At 48.4% G+C, this 26,506-nt stretch overlaps 1 protein-coding gene across 4 annotated transcripts in view; it reads right to left on the bottom strand.

The window, feature by feature from the left end:
- The window catches only part of WDFY4 (WDFY family member 4), a 250,741-nt gene that overhangs the window by 7,550 nt on the left and 216,685 nt on the right, over positions 1–26,506 (bottom strand). For all 4 annotated transcript variants that reach the window (XM_037904402.2, XM_043552372.1, XM_043552374.1 and 1 more), the window contains exons 57-61: positions 18,076–18,233; positions 15,006–15,164; positions 10,044–10,223; positions 2,015–2,197; positions 1,155–1,242 (exon numbers count right to left, since the gene is read on the bottom strand). In XM_037904402.2, the coding sequence (XP_037760330.1) occupies positions 1,155–1,242; positions 2,015–2,197; positions 10,044–10,223; positions 15,006–15,164; positions 18,076–18,233 (768 nt within the window). The remainder of the gene's footprint in view (positions 1–1,154; positions 1,243–2,014; positions 2,198–10,043; positions 10,224–15,005; positions 15,165–18,075; positions 18,234–26,506) is intronic.

The following is a 26,506-nucleotide window of genomic DNA, read 5'->3' as shown; positions in this document are numbered from 1 at the left end:
AGGTCCATCAATGGCTATTAGCTAGGATGGGCAGAGATGGTGTCCCTAGCCTCTGTTTGCCAGAAGCTAGGAATGGGCAACAGGGGATGGATCACTTGATGATTACCTGTTCTGTTCATTCCCTCTGGGCCACCTGGCATTGGCCACTGTCGGAAGACAGGATACTGGGCTAGATGGACGTTTGGTCTGACCCAGTCTGGTCGTTCTTATGTACACCCAGGATGCTCTGCCGTCAGCTTCAGCATCCCAGAGAGGCATGTCTCTAAGCTAGCTAGTATCTGCTTCACTGTGGCACCTTGAGATTAGGGACAGGAGCTTGACTCAGACCCAGAAATGAATGGGGAGCTGCATAGAGTCCTGGAGTGATGGGAGGGGTGAACCCACAGTCACTCTGCAGGTACTGGAAAAGTACTGTGGCTGCTGACTGTGGCATAGTGGTCCTGTCCTCCAGGTGGAGGAGGAGAGAAGCTGCCCTGCCCTGCGGCAGTGTGCAGGCTCCTTGCCAGAGACAGCTCATCTCATTAAGGTGAACTCAGTCCAGTCCAAGAGCTGGATTTCAAGCCATCTCCTCTCCACTGCCATGTGCCTTTTACAGGGTACGTGCTCCCCATGCCCATGGGAGAGACCTTCCTTGTGTCTGTAGCAGAGGAGAACCCACCAAACCCACAGACCCAAATATCCACAGACACAGGGACAGTTTGGATCAGGCTCCAGGCTCAGGACCGCCTCTGGTCTTCACTAACTGCAGGCAAAGTGTAAGAGGTTCCAATCTGGGGTCAGGCGAGGCTAAGCACCTGGACTTTCCGATGCTTCTACCTGAGCCTCTGGCGAAACTGGGGCTGGGAATTCTCCCTCAGCCTCCAGCATTTCTGCCATGGTTTGAACCAGTCACCGCAACAGCAGCAACTCACCCAGCATTCGGCCCCTCTAGAGCCAAGACATCACAAAGGCGGAAACCCATAGATCACTTCAGGACCTTCACCAGAGTGTGATTCGGGTTCAGATCTAGATAGGTTTTGTGGGGGATGGAGAAGGAGGGTTCCCTCAGTTTTTCTGAATCTCAACACCCTTTCCTAGCCCTAGCTGCTTCTCTTTCACAGGTATGCAGTGCACACGACACAGCAGTGTTTCGTTTCAGGATCATAAGGTTGTACCTTTGTTATCCAGAACTTCTGTTGTGGCTTTTTGTGATCTTGATCCAACATCCTGGCCTGGGGCTTTTGCATATTCTGTCTTCCATAACTGTGTCGATAAGAAAGGAGGGGTTAGAAAATGCAGAGGTGTAAGAAAGAAAGTCATCAATTCTGGGGCTCGTAGAATCTCTATAAGGTCAAAGGTACGATAGCTGGATCAGAGGTTGGTATTCCTCTGTCCCTGCTCAGCTGTCCTGCTGGGTTCCATGCAATTGCTAGAGAATTAGACAGGGACTTTGTTAGAAAGAACACTCCCTTGTTGAAGTTCAACCACCAGCCTGAAGGTAGGAGCCTAAACACGCTTCTGATCAACAATGTTGTTTTTGCCTTTGGAATAGGCCAACAGCATTTTCAAAACAATTTCTTAGGAGGATGAGAGGCCTCTTGAAAAATTTTGCCCCCAAACCTTCCCCCTGTTCCAAATGATCAGAGCGGATGAAAAACAACTCACTGAAACACTTTTTTTCCAATGAAAAATGTCTTTTTGATGAACAAACTCTTTCCTTTTTGTTAGCTTTTGTGTCAAAAACACAATTTTCCATTTTTTTGGAAAAAAATAATTGATACTGAAAATTTCCGAGGAATATTTCAAACAAAATGACATCATCTGGTTTCTTTCTAAATTTGTTGTGGTGAATACTTAGTGTTTTCCCTACCAGCACCACAAATTACACCACTACAGTTCTGGGTTATGCTATCGCTCTCTGTTCGTAATGTGCCTAGGGGGAGATGTGAAGCTAATGAAAACCATTGTCGCCCCACTCAGTATGGGAAATTCTGCCTCTTATCCACAGCTGGCTTAGCAAAAACATGACACCTACCCTCACAATTCCATCTGTGCCTCCCGTGATGATGACGCTACATGTGTCCCACTCCATTACTTCAGCAAAGCAGCAGCAAACAATGGCTCCTTCCAGGCCGCAGGCGGTGCTGATGCTTGCCAGAGGCTGGCCGTTGATGGTCCACAAATGTAAATAGGATCCGGCACAAGAGGCAATGTCACCCTAGAACACACCAAGCAGCATTATTTCAGGATCCCACAAACACCACCTGTGGCTGTTAGGCCCTTGTTGTAATTTATGGCATTTGCCCATTCTTCATTTTATTTCTCTTCCACTCTTTTCGTCATAAGAGCTGGTCAAAAAATGAATTTTTTTATTCAAAATTCTAGAATTTCAAAGCAAAAATTCTGGAATTTCATTTTGCAGGGTTTGAAACAGATTCACTTGCAGGTTCTTCACTTTTTTTGTTGCATTTTTTAATCAAAAGTTTTATCAAAACGGTTCTTTTTCATTTAATGAGAAATCCAGTTTTTGATAAACGAACTACACTGATAACCATTTTTGATTACGTTTTCTAAAACATTTTCAATAAAAAGAAATCACATAAAGTTGTGAAATAATTTAAAAAATCGGAAAAATTGTTTTTTTAAAAAAGGCCATTTCCCTACAAAATGACTTTTCATTTGAAAATTTTGCAGCAGCTCTAGTTAACAGCCTGATATTTTTTACTACATTCTGCTCCTGAGGGACAAAAGTCAGCTGAGGCAGTGCATGCAAGTAAACTTCACGCATCGGAACTAGCAAAGAAATAAGAAAAATAACATCGGGTGTTGGAAAGCCGAGGCTGTCAAGTATTGCCAAAGGAATAGGCATAATACCAATGTTGGAACGATGATGCCTTTGGATGAAGATATGAAGTTTTGCTGTGCATGTGTTACTGAAATATGTTGTAAAGTTGGGAACACCCACAACCAGTCTATCAGGTGCGACAGCAGAGGAGCCAGATGCACTGAAGGCCATTAAAGGAAACCATACTCCCAAGGACTATCCAAGGAACCGTATACAATGGAGACTTCTCAGAGATAGCACGTAGACAATGGAGACTGCTTGACTCACGTCATAGCAAAGGGTCTTTCCAGCAAGCTGGAAGAGACTATAAAAGAGGGGAAGTGACATCACCACTTGGCCTCTCCCCCCCCCCCCCAACTCAACACCTGGAAACACGTTTGGAGGTAAAAGGCTGAACTGGGGAGGTGGTCCCAGGCTGAAGGAGAGTCCCAAACTGTATGTGGAAGATCTGTAACCTGCTTGTACTATCCATCAGGGTGAGACACTGTTTGATTCAAATACTATCTAATTTATAGAACTCAAATTGTGATTTTACTTTTATTTCTTAGGTAACCAACTTTGATCTGTACTCTTATTACTTATAATCACTTAAAAATCTATCTGTCTGCAGGTATTAAATCTGTTTTATATTTTACCTAAAACAGTGCAGTTTGGTTGAAGTGCTTGGGAAATCTGCTCAGGTTGCAAGGGTTGGTTCACATCCACTTTCCTTTATAGAAGTGGCAGACTGGGTAATAAACTTACACTGTTCAGGTTTCTGACCAGTGCAAGATGGTACAGCTCTGGGGTCCTAGGCTGGGGAGCTGGAGGAATTGGCTGGAGCCTCTCTGTTGTTGGTGCATGAGTGGCTGGCAAAAGCATTCATGTAACTCAGCTGTGTGTGTCCCTGCCTGTGGATGTCTGTGTAAGTGCAATACCTAGAGAGGTTTACACTTGTCACAACTTCACAGTGTGAGAGGGAGCCCAGGTTGGTAAGCTAGAGGGCTCAGCGGTTTCCCCAATTCCAGGCTGCACCCCAGGGAACCTGTCACAGAGAAATTCATACATTTTGGCCAAATTACTGAATAATTCCATGAGACTGATGACGATCGTTTACAAGACAGAATGAAGCTGGGAGACATTTTGAAGAACAAAATTTGCTTTGCAAAATTCCTCATGACCCCAGAGATTTGCCGGGGCGTGTTCCTGAACCCCAGGTGCCCTTCACTCGGACACCGAATGGTGATGTTCTCTTTGATACAAGGCTGTTGTAACTGGCCAGCAGAACCTGTTCCTCAACAGTAGGGATTTTTACCTAATTGTAATCCCACTCTGTTCAACAACACCCCAAGGAAAAGAGCGATAGATAGATGCAGAGCAACCAAACTTGCATGTGGTTCGTATGCCTCCCCTCCATGGACACGTCTAGGCTGTAACCTAGAATGGTAGGCATAGTGGTTTGGCTATCACGTGTGCAAAAGCCTGAAACCTGTAGGGGAGACTGGCCCATCCCAGGCTGCTCCTGAGTGTTGGGTAACTTGGCTTGGCATTTCTGTTCAAATAATCACCACTACCCCTGCTCCCCACCTGTCTGCAATATGGCAATTGCCAATGCCTCCTTCTGGTTGGGATGGGTTGTAGCTGCTGTAGCATCTAGTAGAAGAAATCTGGGGACTACCTTGGAGCCGCTCCAAAGCCCCGTGCCGGATCATGGGGAAAGTGGTGCCTGCATCATCCCAAAGTGCAAACAGAGCCTCGGGTTCCATTACCGACATTTGCTATTGGTCTACAGCGCAGCTACAGCCATCCTGAAGGCAAGGAGGCAGTCAGCCTGCCGGTAGATCCTACTGGTCCCAACATGCAAGACTGGGTCTTGATACAAGCAACCATCTGCTTCACTGAACACTAGACCAGCATTCCCCCAAATAAGCTAATGCCCAAACACCCTGGCAACCCTGAAGGGTTAAAAAAGAAACACAGCCAACAGAAAATGTAGATAATGAAGGAAAAATAATAATAAAATTTGAGGGCTGAATCCTTAGCTCCTTAACTAGATTTCACTAGGTCCTTGCTCTGGCAGAACTCCTAGTGACTTCATGGGAACAAGGGGAGAGTAAGAACTGCCCCAGGATTTGAGCCTTAACTTTTAATGTAGATAACTGTAAGCTCTTTAGGGCACAGACTTGCATTTCTTTCTGTGTTTGTACAGTGCCTAGCACAATGGGGTCCTGGTCTCTGACTGGGGCTTCCACTGGGTTAAAAATAGAACTAAACAAATTCATGGAGGATAGGTCCACCAATGGCTATTAGTCAAGATTGGCAGGGACACAACCCCATGCTCGGTGGGTCCCTAAACCCCTGACTGCCAGAAGCTGGGAGTGGATGACAAAGGATGAATCACCCAAAATTGCCCTCTCCTGTTCATTCCCTCTGAACCACCTGGCCCTGGCGGAAGACAGGACAGTGGGCTAGATGGACCATTGGTCTAACCCAGTGTGGCCATTCTTATGCTACTGAGATACAAATACAAAATACTACTACTAATAAACATTCTCATAAATCAGTAATTCACCATGTGGACACTGATTCCTAAACCTCTGTCCAGTTCAGCATCCTCCTCTGCCCCCCAGAGTGTTTAGTGTTATGGTATTTTAAAATTCTGTTTCACATATGGTTGGAGAGCTCTGCATTCATGGGAGCTTGGCTCACAGTGCCAATAACACCCTTCGCAACTGAGTCTCTCCTCTCCTTGTAATGCTTGTGTGTACAGCTTTAAGGGCAATTGTGTATGTGCAGTGGGAGCAGAAAGTCACAGATCTCCAAAGCCTTAAGAGCAAGGAAAATGCAGATATTCAAAACTCCAGGAGCAGCCTCTAGGATGCGGTGTTTATAATATTGCCCCTGATCTATTTACAAGTGCATTTTTATTAAACTTCCTGGGTTCATCCGCCCCGATTTAAATTCCATCCAAACTTTCCATCCCCTAGGAACCAGCTAAAATAGAATAGCAGCAGCAAGTCCACCTGCTCCTGGCAGAGGCTGGTGTGTCCTGAAGTAAGCAGCGTGCATCCGGTTTAAATTAACTACTGCCGCGCCTTTCCCTCCTCCTGATTTTGGACCAGGGCTCTTCACATCGCAGTGGAAAAAAATCAAGACAGACTGAGAAGAGTTTATTTGAAAAGGCATGGCCAGTACTGAAAGAATTGAAACTTGGGCCCTGGCTACACTTGAAACTCTACTGTGGCACAACCACAGCTGTGCCACTGTAGTGCTTCAGTGTAGACACTGCCTAGAGCGACGGGCGTGGTTCTCCAATCACTGTAGTTAATCCACCTCCCCAAGAGGTGGTAGGCTAGGCTAACAGAAGAATCCTTCCATTGACCTAGTGCTGTCTACACTGGGGGTTAGATCAGCTTAACTAAGTCCCTCAGGCTGTGGATTTTTCAAACCCCTGAGAGATGTAGCTATGCCGACGTAACTTTTCAGTGTAAACCAGCCTTTAAACTACTTTAACTGCATGGGGGGCTGGGAGGCTCCGGGATTTGGTAATGGGCTATAGAGTTTTTCAGGTCTACATCGCTGACTGAAATCCAACAGAGATCAGCAGCTACAGAAAACCTTTACTTTCTTACTCAGATTGTAAATTCTCCAAGGCAAGGATCACCTTCTTGCTCTATTTCTGTACAGCACCTAGCACAACAAGGTCCTGCTCCATACTAGAGCACCTAGGCACTACCGTATTAAACCTAATAATGTACAAAGAAAAGGAGTACTTGTGGCACCTTAGAGACTAACCAATTTATTTGAGCATAAGCTTTTGTGAGCTACAGCTCACTTCATTGGACTACATCGCTGACTGAAATCCAACAGAGATCAGCAGCTACAAATTGGTTAGTCTCTAAGGTGCCACAAGTCCTCCTTTTCTTTTTGCGAATACAGACTAACACGGCTGTTACTCTGAAACCTAATAATCTACCATGCCTAACCTGGCACTATGGGGTTCTGGTCCACAACTGTGGCCCCGGGTGTCATCACAATAGACCTAGCATTGGGGCCCTACTTGCTACCACAGGACAAATAATAAGAATGTAACACAGAGCTATGTGGAGACTGGAATTTCTGTTTTTCAGCAAATTCCTCCATTTCAAAATTTGTTTTATTTCAAATCAGAATGAAAACAAAGAAATTCAAAATTTCCCATGACACATACTTTCTGAAAAAAAAAAAATCCTCAAGGATCAAGCCAAATGTTTCTTTAAGATAAAACCAACATATTCCATTTCAGTTTCGACGTTTTTAAAATGTCTGTCTTTACAATATAAAATGAAGCATGTTGAAACGAAAAGTCATTTCAGACTGAAAAATGGAAATGTTATGTTCTCAAAAAACTGAAATGGAACATGTTGACCTTAGAGAAATATTATTCTCATGGTTTCCCCCCCAAAATGAGATTTTATCAAAAATCAGTGTATTCCCGCAGGAAGTTTTGGCTTCAATGAAATGATGTTTTCTGATAGAAAAGCCTTCTGTTGGAAAATTTTCAATCAGCACTGATCTAACAGCTGCTCAGTGACCCCCATCAAAGTACTGATTGTCTCAATCCAATCCCTAGTGCACTAATTCCACATCACAACAATCAACACCACTGTCATGGACCCTGCTTGGCCCACTGCTTGGCAAAGGAATCAAGGACTGCAAGGGCTATAGACAATGGACCCCACTCTCCCTGCAGGGGAAACCTATGGTGGGACACAGTGGAGGAAGCTTTGGAAACAGATAATTTTATCCTTTAGCATCTTAACCCAGCATCTTTCACCAGCACTCCTATTTATTTTAAAATGTGTGGCTTCTCCAGTTTACTTTGCGGGGGTCTGACAAGAACAGTCAAGCGTTGGCCTAACTCTGTGGGAGTTTTACCACTGACCATTGGTATTTGCCATTAAGTGTATGCAAAATCCCACTCCTTGGGCTTTAGTGGAAATTATTATTATTATTATTCATTTGCATTGGAGTCATGGACCCCAGAAGCCTCAGTCATGGACAAGGTCCCCACACGCTAGGTTTTGTACAAATGCAAAAGAAATAAACAGTCCCTGCCTCAAAGTGCTGACAACCTCAGTTGTTAGGGTACACAGATGTTTTGGGACTTCTTATTGCTATGACCTCAGTATACATCCCTAACACTTCTCAGCACAAGCCACAGTACTCTGTGACTTGACAACCGCTGCTCTCTTTTGTGAAGATCAACTGAACATAGAAACACGGGCGTATAAACAGCCTGCTCAGGAAGCAGAGATTTGGGGGAATTCACATCCAAGCAAGTTGAGTGCCTACAGTTAAATCTAATCCAGATTATTTTCATAATGATGTGCAAGCAGCTGTGTTTCTGGGAACAGACTGCAGATGGATTTTTCGTTTCTACCACCATCCCTAATAGGAGAGATTAAAAAGACTGGGACTTGGAAAAGAGAAGACTAAGGGGAGAGGGTTAGGAGAGACGTCTATAAAATCATGAATGCCGTGGAGAAAGTGAACAAGAAAGTGTTATCTACCCCTTCACAGAACACAAGGACTTGGAGTCACCCGATGAAATTAACAGGCAGCAGGTTTAAAACAAACAAAAGGAAGTACCACTTCACACAACACACAATCAACCTGTGAAACTCGTTGCCTAAGGATGTTGTGAAAGCCACAAGCATAACTGGGTTCAAAAAAGAATTATATAAGTTGATGGGGGATTGGTCCATCAATGGCTATTAGTCAACATGGTAAGGAATGCAACCCATGCTCTGGGTGTCCCTAAGCCTCTGACTACTAGATGCTGGGTCTGGACGATAGACAACAAGGACAAGTGCAGAGTTCTGCACTTAGGACAGAATAATCCCATACACTGCTACAAGTTGGGGATCAACTGGCTAAGCGGCAGTTCTGCAGAAAAGGACCTTGAGACTGCAGTGGAGGAGAAGCTGGATATGAGTCAACAGTGTGACCTTGTTGCCAAGAAGGCTAACAGCATATTGGGCTGCATTAGTAGGAGCATTGCCAGCAGATGGAGGGAAGTGATTATTCCCCTCTATTCGGCACTGGTGAGGCCACATCTGGAATATTACATCCAGTTTGCGGCCCCCCCACTACAGAAAGGAAGTGGACAAATTGGAGAGAGTCCAGCAGCGGGCAATGAAAATGATAAGGAGGCTGAGGCACATGATTTACGAGGCGAGGCTGAGGGAACTTGGCTTATTTAGTCTGCAGAAGAGAAGAGTGAGGGGGGATTTGATAGCAACCTTCAACTACCTGAAGGGGGGTTCCAAAGAGGATGGAGCTCGGCTGTTCTCAGCAGTGGCAGATGACAGAACAAGGAGTAATGGTCTTAAGTTGCAGTGGGGGTGGTCTAGGTTGGATATTAGGAAACACTATTTCCCTAGGAGGGTGGTGAAGCACTGGAATAGGTTACTTGGGAAGGTGGTGGAATCTCCATCCTTAGAGGTTTTTAAGGCCCGTCTTGACAAAGCCCTGGCTGGCATGATTTAGTTGGGGTTGGTCCTGTTTGGAGCAAGGGGTTGGACTAGATGACCTCCTGAGGTCTCTTCCAACCCTAATCTTCTATGATAGGGGATGGATCACTTGATAACTGCCCCATTCTGTTCATTACCTTGGAAGCATTTGGCACAGGCCACTGTTAGAAGACAGGATACTGGGCTAGATGGACCATTGGTCTGACCCAGTACGGCTGTTCTTATGAGCCCCTTTCTAGTGGAGAGGGTTGGAGGGGGAAGGAAAACAATAGCACATCAGGTAATTGTCTGCTGGCTGAGACTGCTGATTCAGGAACATCCAGAGCCGGTAGACTGTGGATCAGGACTTGGGTGTAATTAGTCCCAGCTGGCACTGCCGTAACACATGCATGTCAGGAGAAATCAGTGGAAGCAAAAGGGTCACATGTGAGCCAAAGGCAGAAGTGCAAGGGACTATACTGCTATGCTTCTCAAGCCAGCTCACAAATCAAGAGGTTTAATCTTCCTATCCAGCCACACACGGATGCTTCTACTTAGCTATTCGTCTATATTGTACCTTTTAGTGCTCCCTTCTCATCCTTAAGAGTACTATTAGCAACCTCTGTAAAAGGGAAAATCAATTGATCAGCATCTCAGGATGTTTTTACATTGGGAAGAGCACCCCTTACATTATCATGAAATGCTCGTGGACACATCAGGAGAAGGATGATAAATGAAGTTCTTACCGTTGAATCGTTGATGGCAATAGCAGAGAGACTGGCCCTATGGGCAGGGAGATGGGTGACGTATGTCAGCTTGTTCAGGTCCCATATGATGCAGGTTCTGTCATTGGATCCGCTCACAAGGACGCTGTAGGTCACAGATGCAGCCAGACAGGTCACGGCCTGAGTGTGTCCATACAAAGCCTGGGAGTACAAAGCGACCCCGAACCATAACCAAGCAGCTGGGTTACTAGGGATCCACATTCCCACTGGGATTAGTTTAGCAAGAACATGTGATTTACTCCACAAAATCAGAGTCTAAAATGGAATCTCAAAGCTCCCTTGTCCTTAACTTAAAGATGGGGAAACTGAGGTCCAGAGAGATTAAGTGACTTTCCTAAACTTACCCAGTGAATCAGAGGTGGTAACAGAACCCAGATCTCCTTGTCCTTAGACTTGTGTCATAGCTATTTGACCATACTGCCTCATATAAAACACTTTTAGCTCTGGTTAGCAGTGTAAAACGTCTCTTACCTTTGCCCTTCTGGCCTTATCAAGGTGAGATTCATACTCAGAGGTTAGAGCTGTTCAACATTTGTAAAATTTTTAAATAAAAAAAATTTTCAATGACATTTTGGAGACATTTCTCCCTATTATTCTACCCAATACAGACCGTCTCAATATTTTTCCTAATACTGAAGTTTTGCGAAATTAAAATTAACCTCTCTGGGAACCTTTCTGTTAAACATTACTTTCTTTTACCCCTCCCCCCTATTTTGTAAGCATCTCTATCATAAGAGACACTGCCAGTTTAGTTTAGCCCCAAAATTTAGGTCTTCCATAAAAAAGCCCCTTAATTTTAGTCAATGTATTACAGACAGAAACTAATACATTCATTTCACTTAATGGATGTGATATGCCGATCTGATTTTACACCCAACATGCAGTGCTGTAAATGAGGGTACAAGGTTTTGGACAACGGAGAATCGGGCCCTACTTGCTTTCTTTAAAATTCCTGGGCCTTAAAATTCAGTCGTACTGAAGTCAATGAGTGCTATGACTCAACTTCCCTGAATGTCACACCAGAGTTTTAATGCGAATTTTAATTGGAGAGGTGAATTCCCCGCTGGCTTTCTCTGCATGGAATAATCAATGAACTTCTAGGGTTTGACTCGGTTCAGCATGGGTCTCGGTCCTGAACGTCCCTGTTGACCTCTCAGAACACGTATGGTATATACTCTCCTCCTATGTCAGCCCAACTTCTTGCTGGCCACCTAATAAATGCTATTTGCCAAGGTTGTTCGGACAACAGCATTTAAATATGAACCCCTCGGGTGAACATGCTCTGTTGCACCAGGCTGTATGGGACCGAGATGACTTTCAGGTCTCACAGGCGTGACATGGGCCTGAGATACAGGGTTTGATGTAATTTTAGACCCTATCAAAGTATGAGCTCATGGGTAAAAGATAATGGCAGAAGAGGGGATTTAAGCAAAGCTGTGCAAAGTTTTCATCCCAGCCTTGAAGCCCATTCCCAACTGAGCTCTGGGGGGCTCCAGGCTGTGGGGTGAGTTTGGGGCAGGCTTGGAACTTCAGGGCAGTCTGCGAGCGATTTATGGTTGTAGGTCACAACCAGACAAAACCCAGTGGAGTTTGTTCCCATGCGACACAGAACACAGTGGCTGCTGATCAGTTTCACCTGGAGTTTTTTGGTTCACACAAAATAGAACTTTTTAACTTGTCAGAAAATGCTGATTCATCAGAACTGAACCTTGTTGCGGAAACATGTTGGTTTCGACAAAAATTTTGTTGGGAAAGTTTCCGAGGGTGGAATTTTGGATGGAATTCAAGAGAGAGAGACACACCTCACTCCTGAATAGCCCACCGGTGCAGGCACTCATCTGGGACGTGGGAGACCCAGGTAAGTGTCCTGACCACCACGCTACTGAGTCATCCTCTTGCTCCCTCCGTATCTGCTGTCGGAGCTCCTCCACTTTGTATAGATAATTAAATATTCAGTGGCTGCAGAGAGAGAGAGAGCGACTCCGTGTCTGAATCAGAACAGGGATGTGAGTCTGAGTCTCTGGTTACATCTACACAGATATGCAAGACTGGCGGCGCGGTCTTTGCCGGCCCAGGTTCGCTGATTTGGGCTCCTGGGGCTCAGGCTGTGGAGCTGGCAGTGAGTGCATCTCTGGAGCAGGAAACAGACCATTCACACCAACCTGCTGAGAGCTCTTCTCCAGGTTTCAGACCTTTGCCGTTAGTTTCTTGGTTTGCAGGTCCCTGTTCTCTAAGGCTGGACAGCAGTGCGACAGCACAAGGGAAGCCACCATCACAGGACTTCTCCGTTCAGGCAGAGCCAGTCAGTGCTGCCAATTCAGGGCAGACAGAGCCCTGGTCTCTGATTGCAGTGCTTGTGCACAAAGACTGCACCTGGCCTGTGGCAGTAGTCAGTGGTCACTTCACCCCCTCCATACACTGGCCAGCCACAAAGGAAACACTGCACCTGCAAAAAGGGTGACTCAGCAGGGGTGTGCTGCGGCTTTGCTGCACCCACTCCACCATGGGTCTGTGCTTGAAAGGCGCAACACAGCTCTTCTGGATGCTTATCCGAACCGGTTACGTGTTTCCCTTGGTGCAGAGTTATGGGAGTGTGAGTCACATGGGCCACTCTTTTTTAGGCAGATAAAACTGCACAGATGGATACCGTGGCTATTACGCTGCATCTTCAGTGCTACACAAAACTCTGGAGGCAGCCCGTTAAGAAGGGAATAAGATCTTCCTGCTGAAACACAGTTTCTGTCTTTTACTCCAACTCAAACAAGAACACATTAGTCCCTTGAGAAGGCTGATAAGTGAATAGCATGAGCTTTATAGCACATCAGCTTTACTTAAGTGAAGCTCAGTATCTCAGGGATAACGATACAATAGTTTTGTTCAGCAGAATAAACAACGACCATGAAACAACAGCACGTAATTCACTGGAAGTCATTTAGGGGCATAGTTCAGATTGACATCTAGGCCACAGAGACATCTAAATGACTAATGCCCTCTGCCAGTAGAGACCGAAAGGAAATCCAGGCCGTTTTTGGCATTGCGTGATGTCACACCGGTACTTTGTGGAATATGGGCAATATCATTTAATTGCAGCATACACATTAGCAACACCGGCTCCTCAAAAGTCAGCCATAAATTGTGGGCCGCTAATGAGACCGGCAAACCAGTAAAGGTAAAACAGAACCTCCCTGAACCTTTGCCCAAAAAGCAAACTGACCCTGAACGGAACTTTTCTTGATCTCCAAAATGTGTTGCTTAGATTTTATCCTAGAGCTGTTTCTTTCCCTTCCATGTCTGCGTCCTGGGTTCTGAGAGGAATCAGACAGGCTGACGTTCATGAGACAAGGCTTTCTGATGGTGTTTTGGGCCTCTTCAGAAGCAGGAAGTATTAGAAACTCATGTCAATTTGTGCCCCAATTTGCAGGGCCAAGAGGTCTAGCTAAATAGATAATATTCTGGGGGCCTCTCCAAGCTCAACCCAGACTCAGCCTTTTGACATTTCCCCATCACCTATGGCAAATGAAATATGTTCTTGTCCTGGACCTGGGAAAACCTGCATTTTCTCCTGAGTCTTTTCTGCAGGAACCAATGGACAGAGCATATTTCTACGGATTGAATACCTTCATGTCTCTCAAACCCCCCGAACGCTTCCCCTTATTATTTCACCTGAGAGTATCAGAGGAGAGTTATCTCATTTGGTTTAAGGGGAAAAGGGAACAAGTTGCTGCCTATTTCCTTAGATATCACTGAAGAACATCAAAAGCGTATTCATAAAAGCAGCCCAGGTGGTCACAATTTCAGGCCTGAATGTCTATGGCATTACTTCAGTTTTATGGCAGTCTAAATCCTGATTACAATGGAGTTACCCCAGCAGAAAACTAGAGAAAGGCAGTTTGGATCTGGATAGAGATCCATATTCTGCCACTTGGGCCATTTACCACCTTATGGGAGTGATGGATGAACCTATCCCAAATTCAGGATAGGTAAAGTATCCAGAACTCTGGTTACTTATCTGAACCTTCTTGATCAGAAATACTGGGCTGGAAATCTGGTTAGAGAAGTCTTACAACGTTTTGGTGCTCCTGCCTCCTGACCCAGCTAGAAAAAAGGAAATGGGAACCATTTGAACAATACATAACGACTCGGATGGAGCTGGGTGGGGTGAAGGTCCACGGGAGGTTGGAGTGGAGGGGTATATTTCTTATTTTCAAGACTTGAGGGCATAGCAAGCTATACTAGCATTGCTAAAGTGTGAGAAAAAGATAGACTGCTCAGGAGTCTGTTAGAGGCAGGTACGACCAACCCCATATGGGGTTACAGATAGGGAAGGCTGGAAACAAGAATTCTATTTTACGCAAAAAGTTGATGTTTCAAACTTTTGGTTTTGTATCAAACCTGAGACCTTTTGAAATTTTCAGCTGAACACCTGAGAGAATGAAAGAGACGCCCACTCACCCCAGAACAGCCAACTGCCAGTGGTTAGGGTACTCACCTGAGAGAAAGATCGATCCATGCTGTGAATCACGAACCTGAGCCCCACCCCAGAATAACCAATAGCCCAGTCACTAAACACACACTTACAGTATGGGAGACCCAGAGCATCCTTACTTTGAACCTGAGAAACCTCCCCAACAAAAGTTTCATTGAAAATGACATGTTTCTGCAGAACGACATTTGTTTTTGACACTATGGCATTTTATGTTGAAAAAGTGTTTTGTCAAAACAACTCTGGGTTAGATTCCCTGAGTCCATTTGTCACTGTCAATGCCTGAACGGGTGGCAGGTTGATATGCTGTGTGATGCCATCTATACCATCTTTCTTTGTCACCCTGATAGAGGAACAGCTTTCATCAAAACCCCTTCCCAGTTCTGATCTCAGACCTGCACTTACTAAGCTGGCACGTCAGGTTAGCTGTGGTACTGTACCTTTCTCAAGTTCAGGCATCTCACTTTGTCCTTGACCAGGGAAAGCTCCCAGACACACACAACGGTGCTCGTTCCAGAGGTAATGACAGTAGTTGGTGTGGGACATACAGCACAGAGGCACTTGCCCCAATCTGCCATGCATTCGAGTGTCATCGTGTTCTGCAGAAGGTAAAAACACTGGCAGTCATTTCTGTGGCACAGATTCCTTTGATTGAAGCCTGTCAATATTTAAACCAGAGAACAGATTTGGGGCCTGAGAACCAAGCTCTCATCTTCCTTTCGAGACTGGGAAAGGAATGTTCCTCCTACCCATTCTCGAGAACTAAAGGAAGGTTGGGCTCAAAGGTCAGTCCAAAGAAAGGGCCCAGTCCTACAAGGTGCAGGGCATCCTCAACTCACAGTGAAGTCAGACTAAAGACTAAATTTTCCTCTCAGTTCTGCTCTCACAGCCTGCATGTGTAACAGCATGGTTATGTGTATGTTGGTGTGGGAGTGGATCAACCTTTACCTGCTGGCTGGATTGGAAAGATGATCCAGCAATTAGGGCACTAGCTTAAGATTCAAGGAACAGGTTCCATTCTCTGCTCTCCAACAGGCGTCCTGTGTGACTTTGGGTGAGTCAATTGGTCTCTCTGTGCCCAGTTCCTCGTCTGTACAATAGGAATAAGCAGCTCCCTACCTCACAGGCATGTTGTGAGGATAAATACATTACAGATTGTGATGCTGTCATATTCTACAGTGATGGGGCACCATATAAGTACTTAAAATAGAGAGGAGAACAACCTGCTACTTACTCATAGGTAGAGGAATTGCTCAAGTGTAGAGGCTGGTGCTTTTGGTGCAGGGATCCCCGGGTTCTATCCCCACTGGTGACCCCTGATTGTTTGTGTTTTCCCAGCAAATGGTTCGGTACACATTTAGCTTCCCAGGGGAAAGAGAAAGGTTTCTGCTACTTTGAACGTCTGATGAACTATGCAGAGAACTGAACGCTGGTCTCCCGAGCCCCACACTAGCACTGGCCATCCCTCCTTTTAAGAGAGAACACTGCTCTCTCCTTGGCCGCTGGCACTCCAGCATGCACGCAGCACTGCCATGTGTGCTGTTGATTCTTACAGTAAAGAAGTCAGAGAATCAGATTTCTAGAGCCCTGCATGGATACAAAAATGTGTATCCGCATCCAAACTGCAAGAATTATCTGTGGCTATCTGTGGATTTGCAGGGCTCTGCACCAGGGCTGGGCTGAGGCTCCGAGGCACCTCCCACCCCCCACTGGAGCCGGGTCGGCGAGAGCCCCACGGGCAGCTGTGAGGAGCCTGTGTGGAGTTGCAGACCCTCCACCTACCCTTGGCCGGGCGGGGAGCCTTGGGGGTGGGGACACAGTCAGGGGCTGCTTCAGCCCCCATCTCCTGCACTGAGGGCGGGTGAAGGGTCCGCCAGGGTTCCCCATGGCTCCCTGGCTGGGCTCCACACTGATCTGGCCAGGTGAGCGACCTATGGAACTTCCTGGGGGCTGCTCGGGCTCCCTACCCAGGGCAGGTGGAGGGTCCGCCACAGCTCCCCGGCTGGCTCTTACCGTGGCCAGGCTGCAGCTCCAAGAGCCGCTCTCTGGCCGGAGCCACCACCCCCCCATGACACACACACACACACACAGCTGGAGCTGGGTCGGGGAGAGCCATGCTGGCAGCTGTGGAGAGCCTGGGTCCCTCCAACTGCCCTAGGCAGGAGGCCCAAGCAGCCTCCAGCCCGAGTCTATGCCCCCCAGACCCCTGCACAGGGAGGGGTTTGGAGGGACCCAGGCTCCTGACAGCTGCCAGCATGGCTCTCCCCGACCCAGCTCCAGCTGTGTGTGTGTGTGTGGGGGGGGTGGCTCTCAGAGTCGCAGCCCGGCCACGGTAAGAGCCAGGCAGGCAACTGCGAGGAGCCATGCTGGACCCTCCATCTGCCTTTGGCAGGGGGCCTGAGCAGTCCCCCACCCAGCGTCCCTGCCCCCCAGACCCCACCCAGGGCAGGTGGAGGGTCTCCGCCACGGTTCCTCACAGCTGCCCGCCCGGCTCTTACAGTCAGAGCCCTGCGTGGATACAAAATTTGTACCCATAGCTGCACTATCAGCAAAAATGGTCCACAGATATCCGCTGATATAAAGCAGATATCTGCAGATTGGCAGGGCTCTACAGATTTCTAGGGGAAGCTGAATTAGTGTTTTGAATGAGAGCACTGTGCTAAGCTTGGGGGGTGGAGGAAATTGACAGATGGTCCTATCTTAATCCCAGCAGAAAGTTCTGCATCACAAAATTTCTCATCAGGGGCCAAGAGACATTGTGTTGTTGTTACGTCCTATCACACAAGTCTCGGTTTCAGTGTAACAGACAATATAGCGACTGGAACTAGATAAGAATTTCAGATCAGTTCGATATCGGCCAAGATTTTCAAGAGGAACTACTGATTTTGGGTGCTCAATCTGAGACACTCTCAGTGGGGTCAGATTTCCAGAAGGTGCTGAGCACCCACCCTCTGAAAATGAGGCCTCTTTACGATGTCTCAAGTTGGGCACCTCAAACACCAAGACACCCAAAATCACAAGTCACTTTCCATTGAATTTCAGGCCAGAAAGGAACATTTAGGTCATCCAATCTGACCTCCTGTATGGCACAAGCCATTACATTTCACCCAGACACTCCCATATTAAAGTCAAAGATTTTAGTTAGGCTAAAGCATTTCAGTCCCCAGCAGACTACACTCTTGTGAGCCACAGGCAGAGAGTGGGAGAGACTGAGGTGCCACCAATGACCAAGGCCCCTGCACTGGCAGGGAATTGATTAGGTGGGACATGCCAAGATGATCCCAGCAGGTGATCCATGCCCCAAGCTGCAGAGGAAGGTGAAACATCCCAAGGTCCTTGCCAATGTGACCTGAGAACTTCCTTCCCACCCCAAAATCTGGTCATCTGTTAGACCCTGAGCACATGAGCAAGACTCACCAAGCATCTTGAAAGAGGATTCTCTGTACCACCTCAGAGCACTGGTCCACCCTCTCCGGTGTTTCAAAACCCTTGGCCTTTGTTCTCATTTACCTTGTCAGTTCCGTAGTTTCCAAGGCAGCAGGTGAAATCGTCAAATCCCCAGCAGAAGGTTTTGTTCCAGAGCGGGGGGATCAAAACTTTGTTTTTCTCGACGGCCAGAATGATTTTCTCGGTATGGATGATCTGTCCGATGGCTCCCTTTGGCGCCTCTGAACAGAAGAAGGAGATCACAGCTCATCCTATTGTTTCTAGAGTGCTAAGAGTGACTTTCCCTGCCCTCGCAAGGTGTGCGTGTCTCCGTAACTATGCTGGGTGATATGACCAGCATCAGAGGCTAAAAGCCTCTCTGGGGGTGAGATGCAGCCACATTCCAGACAGGGCTATGGAAACACATGGACACACACCGGGGGGAGGGGGTGTCATGCCAGGTGGCACCAAGTCCCATCATCTATGCACAATGCTTCATTCCATCACATTAAACTTCACAGTGCAAGTGAAGCCATATGGGCCACACGCTTCCTCCTGCTTCCAGCGTTGCCAACTCCACATAGCAGAAAGTCACCAGACAAACCCTGAAAAGTTGCTAGATGTAGCTGTTTAAGCACTCAAAAGGAGTCAAAAATGTCATCGAACAAAATTTCCAGAGAATTATACACACACGCACACACACACAGACAAGTATAGTCACAAAATCATTCACAAGCAGCTCAATAGTGTTAATAAAATCCATTCCATGCTCTTCTTACAATATACTGTGGCACACCAGAAGCAACTACAACAGCACATTGTCATCATCAGGAGGGCGCCCTGAGGTGCTCATTGGGAAGGGCGCTCTGTACACTGCAGCCCAGGCTGGCTGGAGTTGGTTAATTCAGCTGAGCCTCCCTTTCTTGCCAGCCTGGATTGGAGCCGGCAGGTTAGTGAAAGGGAGAGCCCAGAGCCAGGGGAAAGAGGGCATTCGCCTTACCTGAGCTCGGTGCTGTCGGGAGCCAAGAAAGTAGATTTAAAAACAAAAATCAGGGTTTCCAGGGTTTCATTTCTGGAAAGAGCTGGGCAGCTAACCCCAGGCCAAGCCAGGGGAAGGAGTAAAGGGCAACTGAAAGCAAAATAGCTCCACCTTTGATCCTGTAGCAAGTGCTTCCTTCCTGGAGGCACGGTGCCCCCCACCCATTGGGGCACATGGCCCTGTCTCATCCCACCCCACCTTCCATCCGTGCGGCTCTCCTCGCTGGCTAACCTGCCTCCCCTGCCCAGCCTGCTTCATTAGCCGTCTTTCCTTGCATCACAGGGTGCGCTACCTACTATGGAGCGGCGAGAAAGAACACATTTGGGTAAAAAAAAGCCCTGGCTAATGTGCTGCTCTCTCCAAAGTGCGCCTGGCTTTAGCAAAGTATTTAATTAGCCTCCACAAATGTCTTTTCCTTGCCTGCAGATTATAGCGATCTCAGCCCAAGCAGCCCTGGAATGCGATTCCTTCCGAGGACATGCTCAATTGAGAGGTAATGACATTGACTTGGTGTGCAACAGAATGTAGTAAGAAAAGCATGGAATGGATTAACACTATTGAGCTGCTTGTGAAGGATTTTGTGACTATAGATATTGGTGACTTCTTTCTTTGAATGTCACTGTAATTGGCAAAAAGAAAAGGAGGACTTGTGGCACCTTAGAGACTAACCAATTTATTTGAGCATAAGCTTTCGATGAAGTGAGCTGTAGCTCACGAAAGCTTATGCTCAAATAAATTGGTTAGTCTCTAAAGTGCCACAAGTCCTCCTTTTCTTTTTGCGAATACAGACTAACACGGCTGTTACTCTGAAACCTGTAATTGGCAGTGACAGTTGCTAGATTTGTCACGGGTCACTTTGATACTTATTTTCTCGCTAGGGAAACCAAAAAGTCACTAAATCTAGTGACAAAGTCGCTAAGTTGGCAACACCCACCTCACCCCATGCAGGGGAAGAAACAGCATGAGCCACCACTCCAGAACTGATGGGGGGCAGACACCAGCCATATGGGATGGGGTGAAGAGAGAAGAGTCCAGGGCCCACCTGCAGACACTTTGTGTCTCCCCACCCCAGACTGTGGTAGAGTGCTCCCTAGAGAGTGGAGAGGGCGGGCACATGGGGTGAACTAGGGCTGGGAAGGTGTTTGACTCTGGGAGCTGGCCAGATGGGAGGTTTGTGGGAAAGGCTGTTATGTGAGGGGGGGGGGGGGGGTTGTAAAAAACAGTTACTCACCTTCTCGTAACTGTTGTTCTTCGAGAAGTGTTGCTCATGTCCATTCCAATTAGGTGTGCGCACGCCACGTGCACAGTCGTCAGAAAGTTTTCCCTTAGCAGCTCCCGTCAGGTCGGCTGTGAAGCCCCCTGGAGCGGCACCTTCATGGTGCTGGATATATGACCTTGCCGACCTAGCGCCTCCTCAGTTCCTTCTTACCGGCTACTCTGACAGAGAGGAAGGCAGGTGGGTTTGGAATGGACATGAGCAACACATCTAGAAGAATAACAGTTATGAGAAGGTGAGTAACCGGTTTTTCTTCTTCGAGTGATTTCTCATATCGATTCCAAGTAGGTGACTCCCATATCCTACCTAGGTGGTGGGGTCAGAGTTATGGAATTGCTGACTGGAGCACTGCTCTGCTGAATGCTGCATCATCTCTGGCATGCTGGATGGTGGTGTAATGAGAGGTGAACGTAAGCACCGAGAACCTCGTTGCTGCCCTCCAGATCTCCTGCATTGAGACCTGGGCCAGGAACACCACCGATGAAGCCTGCACCCTTGTGGAGTGTGCTGTAAGAGCCGGGGCTGGAACCTTGGCTAGGTCGTAGCATGTCTGGATGCAGGATGTGATTCACGATGAGATTCTCTGAGATGTGACCGGGAGTCCCTTCATCTGGTCTGCCACCACCACGAAGAGGTGGTTTGACTCTTGGAACAGCTTCATGTGCTCAATGTAAAGGCTAGCGCCCGCCGAACATCCAATAAGTGGAATCTCTGTTCTTGGATATTAGCATGAGGCTTAGGGAAGAAGACAGGCAGAAAAATGTCCTGGTTGGTGTGCAAATGTGACGCCACTTTTGGAAGGAAGGCTGGGTGAGGTCTAAGCTGTACATTGTCCGTGTACGGAGGGTCGGATGTGAAGGTCTTTAACTCCGACACCCTTCTTGCTGAGGTAATGGCGACCAGAAAAGCTACCTTCCACGACAGGTAGAGAAGGGAGGAAGTCCCCAGCAGTTCGAAAGAGGGCCCCGTTAGTTGGGAGAGGACGAGGTTAAGGTCCCACGCAGGGACCGGTTGTCCAATTTGTGGGTATAACCATTCCAGGCCCTGAGGAAATGGGCAACCATGGGGTTGGTGAAGACGGAATGCCTGGCCACTCCTGGGTGGAAGGCCGAAATGGCTGCAAGGTGCACTTTGATGGATGACGCTGTGAGACCCTGCTGTCTCAGGTGCAGTAGGTACTCCAGGATGAGTGGTATGGGCACCTGGAGTGGGGCTGTACGATGCTGAGTGCACCAGAATGTAAACTTCTTCCACTTTGCGAGGTATGTGGCCCTAGTGGAGGTTTTCTGCTGCCGAGTAGGACCTCTCTTACCAGTTCTGAGAAGAGGAACTCCATGGGGTTTAGCCATAAAGCTTCCAGGCTATGAGATGGAAGGACTGGAGGTCGGGGTGATGAAGACAACTGTGGTCCCATGTGATCAGGTCCAGAGGCAACGCTGGTGCCACCAGAATCGTCCATGCCTCTCTCTGCAGACTTTGAGTAGGATCTTGTGGATGAGGGGGATTGGTGGAAAGGTGTACAACAGACGTCCTGCCCAGGGGAGCAGGAATGTGTCCGCAAGCAAGCCCTGGATGTGTTTCTGGAAGGAACAGAATTGCGGGCACTTTCTGTTGCTCCGGGTGGCGAACAGATTGACCTGGGGAAATCCCCACTTCTGGAAGATGTAGTGTATGACATCCGGGCAGATGAACCACTCGTGACTGCAGAAGGACCTGCTGAGGAGGTCCACTAGTTCGTTCTGAGCTCCTGGTAGAAATGAATCCTCCAGGTGAATGGAATGGGCTATGCAGAACTCCCATAGCCGGAGGGCTTCCCAACATAGGGGAGAGGAACGGGCTCCACCCTGCCTGTTGATGTAAAACATGGAAGTGGTGTTGTCCATCAAAACTGTCACGCACTGTCCTTGTAGTCGGGCCTGAAAAGTTTTGCATGCTAGCCGCACCGCCCTCAACTCCTTGATATTGATATGGAGGGAGAGCTTGTCCTGTGACCACAGGCCCTGTGTTTGGAGATCTCCGAAATGCACACCCCATCCCAGAGCTGATGCGTCCATTACCAGGGACACGAGGGCTGGGGGCTGTTGAAGGAGATGCCCTCGCACACTGTCCGAGGGTCGAGCCACCATTGGAGGGACTCGAGTATTTGCTTTGGCACAGTGACTACTGAGTCCTGGCTGTCATGCCCCAGGCAGTAGATCAACGTAAGCCATGCTTGGAGGGGTCTGAGCCTCATTCTGGCATGCCAGATCATGTAGGTGCAGTCTGCTATGTGGCCAAGGAGACTCAGGCATCCCCTTGCCTGAGGCCTTGAATAATGTCTGCCATCACTTGGAAGCGGGCCTCTGGCAGAAATGCTCTTGCCTGTATCGAGTCCATTACTGCCCCAATGAACTCTATTCTTTGGGTCGGTAACAAAGTCGACTCACATTGAGGAGGAGACCCAGTCTCTCAAAAGTGGATCTGACCAATCTGAGCAGCCAGTCATCGAGGTAGGGGTATACCTGCACCTGCCTCCTTCAGAGGAAGGCTGCTACAACTGACATGCACTTGGTGAACACTCGGGGGGGCTATCGACAGACCGAAGGGGAGGACCGTGAACTGATAATGGTTGTGGTCAATGACAAACCCGAGGAATCGTCTGTGTGCAGGCCATATAGCTATGTGAAAGTACGTGTCTTTCATGTCGAGGGTGACATACCAGTCTCCCAGATCCAGGGAAGGGATAATAGCACTCAGGGAGACCATGCAGAACTTCAAATTTTCCCTGAACTTGTTGAGTCCACGCAGGTCTAGAATGGGTCTGAGACTGGGCTTTGGGGATTAGGACATAATGGGAATAGATCCCCTTGCCCCTGAGCTCCTGAGGAACCTCCTCCACCAAAGAGCGCCTGCACCTCCTGGATAAGGAGTTGCTTGTGAAAAGGGTCCCTGGAGAGGGACAGGGAACGGGGGTGGGAGGGAGGGAAGGAGCAGAATTGGAGAGAATATCCCACTTCTGCAGTGCGAAGAACCAGTGGTCTGATGTTATTTGGGACCGAGCACAGTAGAAGAGGGATAGACGATTCATCAAACAAGGGGAAGGATCCGGTGTCATGGCAGATTCACTGTCCTCGGGCACACCTTCAAAAGGTCTGCTTTGAGCCCAACAATGGCTTGGTCGGGCCTTGGCCCTGCCCGGAGCGGGAATGGGAAGGCTTGCGCCTTCCATTTCTACCCCCACCCCTTCTATAGAAGTCCTGCCTCGTCCGAGAAAGATAGGGGCATTGTTGTTGCGGCTTAAAATGCCTGCGTTGGGTTGCCGGGGTGTGCATGCCCAACGACTTCATGGTTGCCTGGGAGTCTTTAAGGCTGTGCAGCCTGGAGTCCATCTGGTCTGAAAACAGGCCTGCCCCGTCAAAGAGGTCTGTGCCACTGCCTTTCCTTCCTCAACTATTGACACAAATTCAGCTCTGGAGTCCCTTGGCACCAGCTCCTTAAACTTCAACATGGAGGCCCAAGAGTTGAAGTTATATCTTCTAAGGATAGCTTGCTGGTTAGCTATCCTCAGCTGTGGGCCCGCAGTTGAGTAGACCTTTCTTCCAAAAAGGTCCATCTTTTTTGACTCCTTAAATTTAGGAGTCAGTCCTTGCTGACCTTGTCTCTCTTTCTTGTTTACTGCAGATACCACCAAAGAGCAGGGCTGAGGGTGAGAGAAGAGGTACTCAGACCCTTTAGAGGGTACAAAGTATTTCCACTCAAACCCTTTTGCAGTAGGTGGAATGGATGCAGGGGTCTGCCACAGAGTCTTGATATGGCTCTGGATAGTTTTTATCAGTGGCACAGTGACTCTAGATGGCCCTCTGGTGCCAAAATGTCCATCATGGGGTCCTCAGGTTCAACCACCTCCTCTGCCTGCTCCTGATTGCCACCAGGGACCTCATTGTCAATAACTGTCACTGTGGCAGTAGCCATGACCAGCGGCAGGTGAGGTGGAGTGCCTTGTGCAGACGCCGTCTCAGAGCCCCGAGGCGTGGGTTTGTCTCCAAGACATGGGGCCGCTCTACTATCCGAGGTCACTGACGAGAGCCCCTAGAAAGAGAGCCCTGGGCCTGGTGGTAAGCCCAGGGAGTCCAAAAGGACCACTGTGTAGGAGGTTGCCACTGGGGCTGCCACGGCACCATCCCTGCATAGTACCAGCGCCAGCACCTGTCCAATATGTGCCGGCTATGCCAGGAATAGAACAAGTTGGCGTCAGAGTCTGATGAGGCAGGCCTAGACCTTGACTACCACGTTGGTGCCGAACGATACTGCACTGGAGACCGGTGACGAGGATCCAGGGCGGGGGACCAGTGCCACTCCCTTGGTGCCAGAGACTGGTGCCGCTCATCGGGTGGCACTCACCTGGTGCTGGAGACCAGTGCTGCTCCCCTCTCGGTGACAGGGAAGGCTCGCGTCACCCTGATGGTGCTGGGGAACCCCTCCTGGAGGCTGGTGCTGGCGATTGGTGTCAAGACAGGGGTGTTCTGGAGCAATGCCATGGAGAGCGGTGCTGATCTGGAGAGGGCAACTGCCTCATCATGGCAGGTTTGCCTCTAGATGGTACTGGATGATGCGGCACTGGAGGCTTGTCTCTACCTGCCGGGGGCTGAGGTGCCATCATGGCAATCAGATCCCTCACAGCTTCAAAAGTGTCCGGGGTGGATGGCAGCTCCAACTCCTCCACCCGACACTGTCTCTCAGGGGTATTGCTGGGAACCAGACTCAGTGGTTCCCTTAATGGGCCCGAAGTCAACAGCCCCAATTCCTGAGGTTTTTGCGCCAAATGCTCCTGCCCGGGACACACTGCTGTCACACTCGCCAGCACAGTCGCTCTCAGCCCAGGAGAACGGCCTTTGTCAGTTTTCCTGTGCCACTCATGCAGCACCAGGGAGTGGGATCAGTGACGGGTTCTCTCCACAGTCCGCAGTGCCAGGGAGCGCCAGTGCCGAGGGTCACTTTGCCCAAGTCCTTTCTCAGCACTGTGTCTTGTACTGAAACTGGGGCACTCCGCACGGACGCGCCCGATGCTGGGTCCTGACAATCAGTGGCAGGTTGGGGACGAAGAGCAGAGTCCATTAGGAGCTGTTTCAGTCAGAAATTCCACTCCTCCTTTGTCCTTGGGTGGAACGCCTTGCAGATTTTGCACCTCTCTGTTTGGTGTGCTCCCCCAGACACTTGAGGCAAAAGTTGTGCGGGTCACCTATCATAGAATCATAGAATCATAGAATATCAGGGTTGGAAGGGACCCCAGAAGGTCATCTAGTCCAACCCCCTGCTCAAAGCAGGACCAAGTCCCAGTTAAATCATCCCAGCCAGGGCTTTGTCAAGCCTGACCTTAAAAACCTGTAAGGAAGGAGATTCTACCACCTCCCTAGGTAACGCATTCCAGTGTTTCACCACCCTCTTAGTGAAAAAGTTTTTCCTAATATCCAATCTAAACCTCCCCCATTGCAACTTGAGACCATTACTCCTCGTTCTGTCCTCTGCTACCATTGAGAACAGTCTAGAGCCATCCTCTTTGGAACCCCCTTTCAGGTAGTTGAAAGCAGCTATCAAATCCCCCCTCATTCTTCTCTTCTGCAGACTAAACAATCCCAGCTCCCTCAGCCTCTCCTCATAAGTCATGTGCTCTAGACCCCTAATCATTTTTGTTGCCCTTCGCTGGACTCTTTCCAATTTATCCACATCCTTCTTGTAGTGTGGGGCCCAAAACTGGACACAGTACTCCAGATGAGGCCTCACCAGTGTCGAATAGAGGGGAACGATCACGTCCCTCGACCTGCTCGCTATGCCCCTACTTATACATCCCAAAATGCCATTGGCCTTCTTGGCAACAAGGGCACACTGCTGACTCATATCCAGCTTCTCGTCCACTGTCACCCCTAGGTCCTTTTCCGCAGAACTGCTGCCTAGCCATTCGGTCCCTAGTCTGTAGCGGTGCATTGGGTTCTTCCGTCCTAAGTGCAGGACCCTGCACTTATCCTTATTGAACCTCATCAGATTTCTTTTGGCCCAATCCTCCAATTTGTCTAGGTCCTTCTGTATCCTATCCCTCCCCTCCAGCGTATCTACCACTCCTCCCAGTTTAGTATCATCCGCAAATTTGCTGAGAGTGCAATCCACACCATCCTCCAGATCATTTATGAAGATATTGAACAAAACCGGCCCCAGGACCGACCCCT

The sequence above is a fragment of the Chelonia mydas genome, chromosome 7 (genome assembly GCF_015237465.2).
Source record: "Chelonia mydas isolate rCheMyd1 chromosome 7, rCheMyd1.pri.v2, whole genome shotgun sequence".
Taxonomy (NCBI): Eukaryota; Metazoa; Chordata; order Testudines; family Cheloniidae; genus Chelonia; species Chelonia mydas.
Note: the sequence above shows the minus strand (reverse complement) of the source record. Positions and strands in the feature narration are given on the sequence as shown.